Below are 12,403 nucleotides of genomic sequence, written 5' to 3' on the forward strand. Positions count from 1 at the left end.
ATCGAGCGGTTCAGACTTTCAGGGTTAAATGGAGGGAGCAAACGGGTTTATGTATGTGTGACTGTGCTTGTCGGTGAGTTTGAGCCTCGTAAGATCTCTCTCATGCTCACTTGGCTGTGAGAGAGGGCTCAGGAGGAGGAAGTGGCGGCGGTGCCATTCCGAAGCACTGTCCCATTCCGCCTTATTCTTTCCTCTTTTCTCCCACTGACACAAATAAGAGGATTAGGGCACACAGCTTCCGTCAGTCCCTCTATTGAAGACAAAGCAGCGAAGAGCTTAGCAAGATAGCCTCGGATAGCGGAGCAGACCTGTCATTCAAACGGTCTGGTTCTATGGCTGTTGGGAGGATAATCTCATTAGGATATGAAAAAGAAAGAGAGGGAGCAAGACGGACTTTGAAAAGTCCAGGATGAGATTCGATTATCGTCCTCATAACTTGCATCTAGGACGTGTGGTAGGCGCATTTTGCCACTTAAATCTTCTTGTCTATGACAAGAATGTTGAAACACTCTCGTATGACAAATTAATAGTCAGGGATTATTTTGTATGATTTGCGGATTTTGAGTTCAATCATTCTATTACGTTGCTGCTTTCTTCTAGATATTTTTTTATCTGTTTGGTTACTGCAAAAGCAAGATGCTTGTTTAGAGCCAAACCCTCTTGCACACTGTCTTCATATGCAGGCAAGAATGTGTCAGGTTGGTGTGAAAAGGAGCTGTGGGCAAGACGCTTGCTCCATGGCACCACTTGCCACTACAGTGCCAGTATTTTCTAACGTATCTGTGACAAGCCTGTGTATTAAAAACACTGCGGATGCTTGGAGATTCAGAGAAACAGAGACAAGGCCTACACATATTTTACAGCAGCGTTAGATAAAGGATATCATGCATATGGCCTCTTAAAATGATGCCTTCAAATAAAAGGTGTTAAAATACTTTTATTGTGTGTGAGTACAATCACACAGGCAACTGTAATTAATCAATTGATAATTTCAACTACTGAAAAATGACACATGAGTTTGGTACAGGACAATGTCATTTGTTAATTAAATTCAGATTGAAAGTCAGATTGAAAAAATATAGAATTAAAATCACTTAAATATATTAATAACCTAATAATATATTATATCAAAATAAAAATCTTAAATTATATTAAAAATTTCCAATATTATTAAGAATTTAGATTAACATCATTATAATCTCCATCATTTATGACGCTATTGTAACAGCCATTGGATATTGATCTTATTGTTACCAATTATTCAATATATAGCAATAAGATGGAAAACTATTATTTGTTTAAAAAAAAATGAAAACATAAAATATGTGTATATACAGTAAATGTCAAAACATAAAAATGCTAATATAACATTGTACGCACAAGTTCTAGTAAAAAACGCCTCTAGGATAATAATAATAATGATAAAAATTACAAATTAGTAATTCAGTTACAGTAGTCCACATGCAATTTAGTAAAAACACTGAGAAATCACTGATACATGTGATTCGCTATAGAGCCAACACAACGTTTGCAAATTATGTAATGCATACAAGGTCAATTCAAACTGAAAACTTATGTTGTCATGTCAATCTTTTTAAAACACAACATTTATAACATATAGAACATTTAAAGAAATATTGGCTTTGGCACATACTGTACTTTGAAATCTAAATATCTCTTAACACACACTCTTGACATTACCTATATAGACATAGCATACATAGTTAAATAATATAAGAACTGTGGAGTCAAGCGCTTCCAAAGTGAAGCAGCAATTCCAGAAATTTAAATAATCAATTCTAGAACAAGCATTTGAAAGCAAAATCTAAAGCTCCTCTTTACACCAGAATAACATCCTGTTAGGTCAAAGCATTAAACGTCTGGTGGTGGGGGGCACCAGTCATGAGATGACAGATGATTGCATCATTTTAATACTGCCAGGAGAGGCTGGGCTAATGTTGACACAAAACCTAATACTTCCTTGCAGAGGAACAGGCTGGCTCAGCCTCGGCCTCATCCCACAGCGGAGCGCTACGACGGCCTTCAACAAGCTAAGCAAACCACCTGAAAGCGGCACAATCATAACACCCTTCTTTCTTCTCTTAACAACAAAGTGTTAACGACAAGATCTTCTCAGATGTTCATCTAAAAATAAATGATGGTTTTATCATGTGTCCAACCTTTGTAAAACAATACACAGGTTCATATGAAATAATGACTATATGCATTATGGGTAAAACTCTTTAACTCTCACTATGTCGGGGTGTGCTGGGAGGGTGTACAGCTCCAGTCATGTAGCAAACACTATGCCAGGACCAAAATCCACTCATGTCAGCAGGAATGCAGCATCCCACTCGCAAAGCAGAGCTAATTAAAAAACAACACATCGCAGGAGGACGCCCCCACAGTGCTAAAATAGAACTATCAGCACACCAGGGGATCATCCACAACTTCCTACTTCGAGCAAATTATCCCTGGACCAAGACTAACACAACAGACTTGGGCCAGGTCCCACTGACACTAAGGGCTATAGGGAAAATACAGAACAGTGTGTATGTTAATATCTGTTAAACAACACTGTAAATTGCAAATGTTGAGGTTGGCTTATCTACTGATCTATGTATTTGTGTATGCACAACACCTGCACACATGAACTCCTAGTGCAGGAAAACATTTATTAGTGATTCACCTTGTCCTGCATTTGATATTGAAATCTGAGCTTAACAGTGAGAGAATGATTTAAATCACAAGCTGGAATAAAGGAAACATTTTCCTAGTAAACATAATTTTATTAAAGCAATGGTCATGAATTAAATTCACTTCACTTGCCGAAATGCTGTTTATTCTAAAAAAAAATGAATATATATTTTTAAAAATTTTAAATAAAAATCAAATGTGTTTCATAATTTGACTTATACATATTTGTTATAAAATATTGCAATAGTATTTTGCAAAATTGTAGTCTATTATTCAAAACACTATTACAATATTATAACCCCAAAGTCTGTAATTTTTTATCTACATTAAGATCTGAAAGTATTATTTTGAAAGAAAGAAAGAAAGAAAAAAGAAAGAAAGAAAGAAAGAAAGAAAGAAAGAAAGAAAGAAAGAAAGAAAGAAAGAAAGAAAGAAAGAAAGAAAGAAAGAAAGAAAGAAAGAAAGAAAGAAAGAAAGAAAGAAAGAAAGAAAATACTGACTAGCTAGGCTATTAATATAGGCTACCTATATTTTAAAGGCGTCCTAATAAATGCAAAAAAATGTACAACACAGTAAAAAGAATTCCCACTAAAAGCTTGAAACACAATTACATTTTCACACTCTGTTTTTAATTGGCACTAGCGCAAAGGTCTGCTGAGCCATTCTAAGAACATTATATGCAGATCGTAATTCCGAAGCTAATCCTCTAATAACGAAAGCCTGTTATTTCAAGTTACTCTTCAACTGAAATTTCCGCGCCAAAACAACCTATAAATTCCCGCCGGTGAGCCAGTGCTGTAAATAGCTGCCAGAGAGGTGTGAATATGAACGGTTGCCCAGTGTTGTGATTTATGCTTCTAATAATTATAGGGCATGAATCAATTGATGCGAGCGTGTCATTAGGCGGAGTTCCCCAAAAACGGTTAAAAGGTTCAACTCGGAGCCATGGGCGCTTTTGACAAGTACAACCTAAATGAACGTCATAAAAGTCAAAAAGGTGCCAATTACATCTACTAAGTGGCCCATCATTGCAGAATAAATAAACAAATAATGCTAGCTACCTGTGAAGAGCGCGTGTGAGAGGACCCCCAGAGCTGCAGGTTGTGAAATGGCGGGTTTTGTAATGCATAAGTGTGTAGCAGATTACAAAAAGAGATGCACGGCGGGATCCGACAATATGATTTATACAAATCTTAGATTTAACATCTGTCGAAATTACTTGCATGCAGAAGGCCCCAATAACACATGATAATAGAGTATAAATTTAGAAGAAAATAAAGAGCGGTTTCCCAAGAAGTATTCCCAAGAAACATTTAAATATAATAGCCACACTTAGAGGCAACATCATACACAAACCTACAATAAAGATAGATTGTGCCCTTCTCTGCGCAAGCTGGTTCCTCCAGGGTAGGCTAAAGGAATATAAGACCTGAGCTATGAAATTAATTTTGCTAACACTAACTCTTCACGGCCATGTCGAGCGAGTTGAAAGAACTGCGGACTATAAAGTCAGGCAGTAGATGTGGCCCTTTAATTATTGCATCGTGTCGGATAGGGACCTCCCAGTTATCACGACGATAGAGGCAGCGATATTTCAAAAACTCTTGACACCGAAAGCTAGCAAAAGTAGTGACATGCATGAAGAGAACTTAAGCAACATAAGGCACCCTGCTGTCCATTCACAGCTTTAGGACAAGGCGAATATAAACACAACACTCACCCACTGTGCACATTTAAAATATAACATATCCTAACTGCGGATCATAGCAAAATATCATGTGTTAAAATTATGCGTTGTGTCAGCAACATAGTTTGAGGGATGTTGACTCAAAATAAATAAAGCAACCAAAAAAGCCTGGACAAAAAAATCTGCAAGAATATAATGCAATAAAATGGGACAGCACGGGCCACAGTGCAAGTACACTAACAGAATAATTTATATATATTTAACAATGCAGAAACATCTCAAATTAATAGGAAATATATATAATTAAAATATATAATTATATAAAATAAATATACAATTTGCACAAAATATTTGTAGCCAAACTGGATTAAAATAAAGGGGAAAAGGTGAAGATAATAATGAATGTATAAATGGTCAAATATCAAATAACTATGACATCCTTGACCCACCAAAACAAAAAATGAGTTACTGAATTTGGACTGCCTGCGTGTAGCAAAACATTACAACTTCAAAACCCAAACAGACATGTTTCTGTAAAGTGAAAAGTCGAGCCAATGTTCGACGTCAAATGCACAGATTCTTTTTTTCGAGACAGTTAAAAGGCAAACTAACCTTCATAAAGACTGCAATTTAGATTAATTTTAGAAGTAAAATGCAAAGACGACTTTTCGTCCGTACCACCCTTAACTGTAATGCATGTCAAGTTGTAGATATCCTAGATGTAGGTATCCTGTTCCAAAATCACACCCCAACAGCACAAATCGGTTAATGTTTGCGAATGGCAATATTGTATTAGTACTAAAACGCAGTAAGGAAAATTGTGCAACTTCCGATGCTTGATCACGGTTAAATAAAAAGGTCAACCTTAAGCAATGACATTGTGCGTGTTGCACCGATATAATTAATATAATAATCCATGCCCTTACTGTTGGTAGTCATGTTTGCAGTAAAGTTTCCTCTCCCGGAAGTAGCAGCTGGTAGTGAGCGGTTGTTGACAAACGGCGCATTGCAAACACTCCTCGTGCCATGAAGACTCGTTGACGCGCATCAGAAAGCGGTCGGATATGGGCCGCTGGCACCCCTCACACACCGCCTGGTGATGGCACTCTGTCCCTGGAGAACAAATACATAATTTCAATTACCAAATTGATATGTATTTTTAAACACATACATTATGGGTAATTCGACAACAAGTGGTTATTATATTATTTCCATAATTTAATAAAAAAACGATGAAATACATAAAAAACAGCAATCCACGAACGTATTTACAACTAATAATAATAATTGATAAGAATGTTTAACCAATACAAATGTTAAATAATATAGGTTCAAATTATTAAAGATATAAACGTTTAAAAGCATTGATGTTGGTATTAAAGATGTGTGAAAAATATTAAAGCATTAAAATAAACGCAAAAAAAAGTTGTCAGCATAAATAAATTAGCCTATATCACTGCCTATATGTAAAACCTAACAAACAACTACAACGTGTAGGCTACTAAAATAGCCCAAGACTACAGAGCTGTGGAGCTAAAGCAAAGTTTTTATTTTATTCGCGGGAATTTACATAACACGTTACAAATCATTTAGTTTAAATTGGGCTATATAATGAGAACTTTTTACATAGGTGTGTGACTTAAAAAAAAAATCTAAGCGTGTCGAAAAAATATATAATTTTGATCATTTAAACACATCTACTAAATTTGGTACACTAGGGATTTTACACATCAGTTGTGTTTTTTCACTTGATGACATTATGTCTTGATTACTGAGCAAATAATGTAGGCGACCGGCCGGTTAAATCCAAGACACATGAGGATTCGTCCCAGCCGCCTGCACACTACACTGCTGCTCCACTTTCAGCTGTAGTCCTTCCTTACAATAACAACATTTGATGATACTCTAAAATATAATTTTTATGTGCTCCCATGAACAAAGGTTCGTAACAGAAAGATGTTTCAGACATGACTTACCCAGCATTACTCCAAGTGTAGCTTGTCCCGACCGCAGCGGATGGTCTTCAAGTTTTATACCGTCCAACATCTTTAAATATTCCCACTGTTACCTGCAACGAAGCGCCGTCCTAGCGACTCAGGACCTGTAGTAATATCCATAACAAAATATTGTCAGAGCTGTCCACGCTTCGGATCCCAACACAAGCACATAACAAAACCTGATATAACAGAGGTATCAGTCTCATGGCTTTACAGCTAGGGAAACTTCATTGTATTTGAGTAAAGGTTAGCGTTAGCTCCTGGTCAAATCTAGATGTAGCACAGACGCACATGACATAACTATAAAACTTAAAACACGCATAAAATCACCTGTTAATTACTGGCCGAGTCAATCTAGACGTTTTGTGCACGAAGCTCGAAGTTTGTATCCCGGCTGCGTTGTCACGAACTGCAAGGAAAGATTCTCCCTTTCTTACACCGTGCAAGTCGCCTCGATTCCCAAAAGTTTTTAGGAAATTAGTAAAATCCACGGAAACATAAAGGAGATGTCTAAACGTTAACTCTTAAAACTGTGCGCCATTCGGCTCCCTGCAGCTTGAAAAAGCTCAAAACTGAGATAGGCTTCAGAGAATGCACCCTCCCCTTTTGGTAGCGTCACTTTGCAGACTATTGACTGACATTGGGATGCTATTGGTGCGCCAGTGTTCGCGCACTCCGCAGAGTGGAACTAAACGCGTTCCGCCTCTAAAATCGCGTGGCCTCCCAAACCATAGACGTACAATGATAGTAAACAACGGTACGAAACTGTGGTGAAACATATACATGTATATAAAACAATGTTATTATGTCGATAGCTTTGCCAAGAAATAAAGAAATTATTACATTCATATTTATTTTCGGATATTTTATCTAAAGGGAAAAAATTATCTGCAGGAATTTAGGCTTCTGAATATCACATACTTTGCAGAAAGGTTGCATTTTGGTCCCTATAGACGTGCAATTTTGTAATGAATAATTAGCTCATAAATAAGAACAACCACACGCATTCGACATCTAATAAATAATCCCTTAAAAATGGACAATGAGCCACTTTAGCGAATAAAATTTTGACGCAAAGTAAGAAAGAAAATAAGAACGAAAATAACAACTATAACGTCAATAATAAAATATTTGACTAAATTGCTGTTGAAATGCTAATATTAAACTTGAAAAGCTTAGTAAAAAAGCTCTAGTACACTTGCACTGCATTTACAGTGTAATTATGACCGAGTTAAATAATAGTAATATGCAATTATTCTGTAGCACCGCTTGCAATAACGCATTGTTATTGCTTATGCTGTTCTAATTAATTTTATCAACATGAAAACGTATAAATGTAATATCCATAACGTAATGCAAAATGTAAGAACATAAATGTTGTTGATGTTACTATTGGATTTTACCCGGGCTGCTCCGAGGGCCTCTCCTCTCAAGCAGAGGCTGCTGGCTTTGATATCAGGTAGCGGAGCATCACGCCGGGCCCGTCCGCATGCTTTGTGCTTTTGTGTCCATTATGAAGCCTCGAACCTTCTGACCCTCGTCTCCGATGCACCTGGAGATGAGGGCCGATAAACACAGACAGCGGCTGACAGAGCCAGATGAAATAAAAGTCAAAGCCCGGTGCGGGGTTCGCTGGGACATAGCAATAATACTACCGATAAAACAGAAGAGATAAAAATCGAGCTAATGAGTTAAATGTCCATCGTTTTATTTAATGAGCTTTGTGGTCTTGTTCCGCCGGGACTGCTTTGGTTAGATCTATTGTCATCCGAAAACCAATAAAACAATAAACAGATGATGCATCAAAACACGTGGAATGATGCAATAGATAAGTGACGTAGTCTTTATAAATTAATAATTCGTAGCCTCTAATTTGATTATTTTGTCACCTTCGCAATTTATTCGTCACAAATCAAGCGATCTGGTTTAATTCAGTAAATTCGTGTTTTTATTTCAGGTGTTTTATTCGTGATATAAAAAAGTAACATGGGACGTAAATTTCGTAGGATATAATTTATTACGGTATTGCATACAAAGCAACATTAATATTGATTTAGTGAAAGGAAACATTTTTTGCTCACGGTTTTTGATCACGAGGAAAACAATGAATCATTTGTATTTATCCACTGCTTCAAAAATATGTGAGACAGAATAATGATAGACATGACTGACTACCTTTTGTGACCTATTTTAGCGCCCCAATTCTGGACATTTTGTTAAAACTAACAAATGTATGAAGTCTTTATTGATTGCATGTGACTTCGGCTGTTTCTGAGATTAACTGCACTCAAGTCAACTTTTCGTTCCCTTGGTCTATTTTGAGAAGAACGTTCGTAAAAAAAAAAAAACTAAAAATAGCATGCTTTTCTAAATATTAAAAATCGTTCAAAATAAGGAAATGAGAACGATTTGTGCAGTATGCTATGTGAAAGTATTCAGCACAAGTCTAAATATTCAAGCATGGAAGTTTACACGCTCTCTTCCAAACATCATATAGGCCACAATAAGAGGGAGGAATGCACGCGCTTAACTCAAGCTTCCTCACGTTATACATAATTCATCACGCTCCCCAGTTACCGCCTCACTCCCGGGACTCCGTACTACCTCCGAGCCATTTAGGAGACTTCAAGCAGTGACCAAGTGAGATACCTATGACCCTTCATTATCGAGTAATCCCCACAAGCCCAACACCTTTAAAAAAATAAATGTCTTCAGTTGACACTCAGAAAACCACAGCGGCCAGTTCATTACCGTCTCCTAAACGGCTTTTATCGCGGTTTCTTCTCGACCTAACTGGACTGATTATGTTTTTGATGATACGAATACTGAGCAAATACATAAGCAATCTTAAAACCTGAAGTTGATTAAAGAAATCAACTGTAATCTTTAAGCGTAATATTTATTTTAAATCAGAGAATGTTAGTTAAAATAAAATTCGTACCTGCATGTTTTTTTACGTAAACCCATGTTTTCGTTCTGTAGATGCTGATGTAGATATAAAAATATATTATTTGAAGTAGGTCAAAAGCACAAGTACCCATAGCCTATTAAAAACAAAAGCATTACTGAATAATATTCATCGCTATCTTTGCTGTTAGTCATTTATTTTAGTTTCATTTACTTAAAAAAAGTTATTTACTTTTTCCACATTTATTGAGAAAACCTTGCCACTCACTTCACAGGAAAACGTACATATGCGTCAATGGAGAAGATGAATGGATCGTTTGCCTCGATAGCTGAGGTTCACTGGGCATCTTTTGTAATGTAACCGGGCATCCTTTGAAGTGAAGCTGGAGAGCTAGAGTTGTTCTCATGCTAGATTTGTGCAAGGCTCCCCCTTGCGTTTCAATTTTGAGCTGAAAAGAGAGAAGAGCATATTTGTATGAAATGACGGTGACACTACAATTGCTTTGGGTATGCGTTAAGAAAGGAATTTTTTTACCCTTTTTTATAAACATTAACTGTGGAACATTAAGCTTTTTATAATTTGAATAAATTCTCTTTTATTATAATGTCTGTGTCTTTGAGCTGATTGTCTGTATGTAGGCTACATTAACCCAAGAAAACCACTGGACAGTCACTTCTGCTCTTATAGGTTTTACATCTGCACTGGTCTGAACACCACAAGTTATGGTATGCGCCACGAAGAAAGTAATTGCTGAAGAGAGGAATGAACTGTGTCCAAACCAGTCAGCAATGTGCTGGTGGCGTGACTTGTGTGTTACAGGGACTTGGCCTTTTGTTTGGAACTCGGGTTTACGAAGTGTTTCATAAAGACGGATCTCGTTGGACAAGCATGAAAGGCGATCACAGCAAACGCCTTAAATGCCTGGACTACCCTAAAATCGCTCGACTTCCGTCACTGGTAGGCCTAAATGTTGCGCCCACAAAAGTTGAAAGAGTTTTAACGAAGGCACGAAATGGGTTCGGTACTCTGGTATTTAAATAATTCTAGACAACGTAGCCCAAAGGACGTAAATATATGTGATTTATGTAGCTAATGTTGCTTGAGAAACACTCTCTAATTGTTTTCTTTCGCATACCCCCTACTTCTCTCAAAATGGTACGCCTGAGCAGCAGGTGTGTGGCACGTGCATGGTGAGTGAGTGAGAGAGAGAGGGTGAAAAAATGTAAACTCAATAAAGGTTTGCAAGCTATGCTACAATGTTTTAGTTAAACAACTCGGATAATTCGATCACAAGGTAAGAACAACATAACATGCATTAAAGGGGACTAAAAGTGCTAACGAATCGCACATTTTGTTTGAGAAAAAAATCTGTTATTTTGGCTGAAAATACAACATTGTTTATTATTTGGGAATTAATTTATTGATCTTCATCGTCATTTTTTTGTTAGGTTACTGCAAATGTTTATACTCCAAAAAGTTTATTCTTGCTATCGAAACTCGTATTATCACACGACGTATTGTTTAAGAAAACGGCTTATAATGTAGGCTAAGAACCAATCAAACCACTATCCAACTAAGCATTCAACAAATAACTAATTAACAAAGACATTCTTTCATTTAAATATATATTTATGCACAAAAGCCCATCCAAATCAAATTTAGTTTAACAACACTGCATTACATATTTGCAACGTGACGATGTTAACTCGCTGACAATTCTATCTCGCATTACTTGAAGCAAGAAGTATTTCCCTCAGAAAATTAAATACATAATAAATTATTTATTATTTATTAAATGATAAATTATGACGTTTTATCAGTTTCAAAATGGAAACGCATAGTGCCTATTTCTGAATATACAAAAGCTTACAAAATAAAAAAAACACAACAACGAAATAAAAGCCTAATATATGGAACACTGAGTATAACGTTCACATATCTAAATTACGGCTCTAATCAAATAGCGCGTTAATCCAATAACCCATAGATTTATTCACAGTGATCACGTCTAATATAGTCACATTTGCATTTAAACTTCTCTGCTAAATATCAGCATAGTCTTCACTGCTTGTCTTGTCTTGGAGCTGAGAGATGCGTTATCAGAGAGCATCACACTGCCACCTAACGATACGTGCACAGCTTTTTATTATTAATTAATGAATGTAACAAATTTATACAACTCAATTGATATATTTCTTCAAAATAACTACAAAGACACAAAAATATTTCATTTTAGCTTACTTTACTTACATAATAAAAAAAGACTAGTAATTGTAATAACAAAAAGCCTAAATTTTCGATAAATATGGGATTTTTATCAGTGAAAGAAATTAAGATATATTCGGAAAATCCAAAATTGATTATTTAAAGGAACGCTATTAAACGCACTTAAGTCTTTATCATAGTCATATTTACAACGAGTCTGTCTGTAGAGACAAATAAAGTGTCAAAAATGTAGGCTATTGTTTTTTATTTCTAATTTCTAATACTAAAATAATGTCGGCTTCCAATTGTTTTTTGAACGGTCTTTGAAACAGTTTCCTATAAGCCATGTCGGTGAAAGGTGAGGTGGGCACGAATTTGTCAACAAATGGAAAAACAATAAAAATTGCCTTTATTCAGAAAGTTTGGGTCTTATATACAGGCTTCTAAATACACGCGAACAAAAACACAGTCAGTAACAACATTATTCGTTATTGAATATCGCTTATATTACATCCCAAAACGTTTTGGGGTATATAGGGTTTATCTTTGATTTTTTTTAACGAAACTAAAAAAGCCAATGTTCACTAATGATAGCAAGCATCAGAGACAGGGTAAATTAAAGTGGCAGTTAACTTTCAAGTTCGGATCCACTTTGATCTTTTAATGAGTGTTTGACATTTTGAGACTTTTCAAGGAAAATTAAAAGTTCTTTTACGCTTTTCACTTATTTACAAATATGCATTTGCTTATGTTAATTGTGTCTACATTTGTGAGGGAGATCAAAATTTAAGTGAATTTGATTAGATAATTTACAACATTATCACGTGCAATACACATTCTTGTGTATTATAATATTAAACAAATTTGTATTATTAACGTTTACAAACTGAATGCTTAAAAATATAATGC

The 12,403-nt window shown here is 35.9% G+C and overlaps 1 protein-coding gene across 1 annotated transcript in view; it reads right to left on the reverse strand.

Moving 5' to 3' along the window:
* Positions 1-6,966, reverse strand: part of lmx1bb (LIM homeobox transcription factor 1, beta b) — a 58,649-nt gene extending 51,683 nt beyond the window's left edge. The window contains exons 1-3 of the mRNA XM_057357643.1: positions 6,712-6,966; positions 6,361-6,485; positions 5,311-5,497 (exon numbers count right to left, since the gene is read on the reverse strand). Coding sequence (XP_057213626.1) covers positions 5,311-5,497; positions 6,361-6,430 — 257 coding nt within the window. The 5' untranslated portion in view covers positions 6,431-6,485; positions 6,712-6,966. The remainder of the gene's footprint in view (positions 1-5,310; positions 5,498-6,360; positions 6,486-6,711) is intronic.
* Between the last annotated feature and the right edge of the window lie 5,437 nt (positions 6,967-12,403).

This window comes from Triplophysa rosa, linkage group LG17 (genome assembly GCF_024868665.1).
Source record: "Triplophysa rosa linkage group LG17, Trosa_1v2, whole genome shotgun sequence".
Taxonomy (NCBI): Eukaryota; Metazoa; Chordata; class Actinopteri; order Cypriniformes; family Nemacheilidae; genus Triplophysa; species Triplophysa rosa.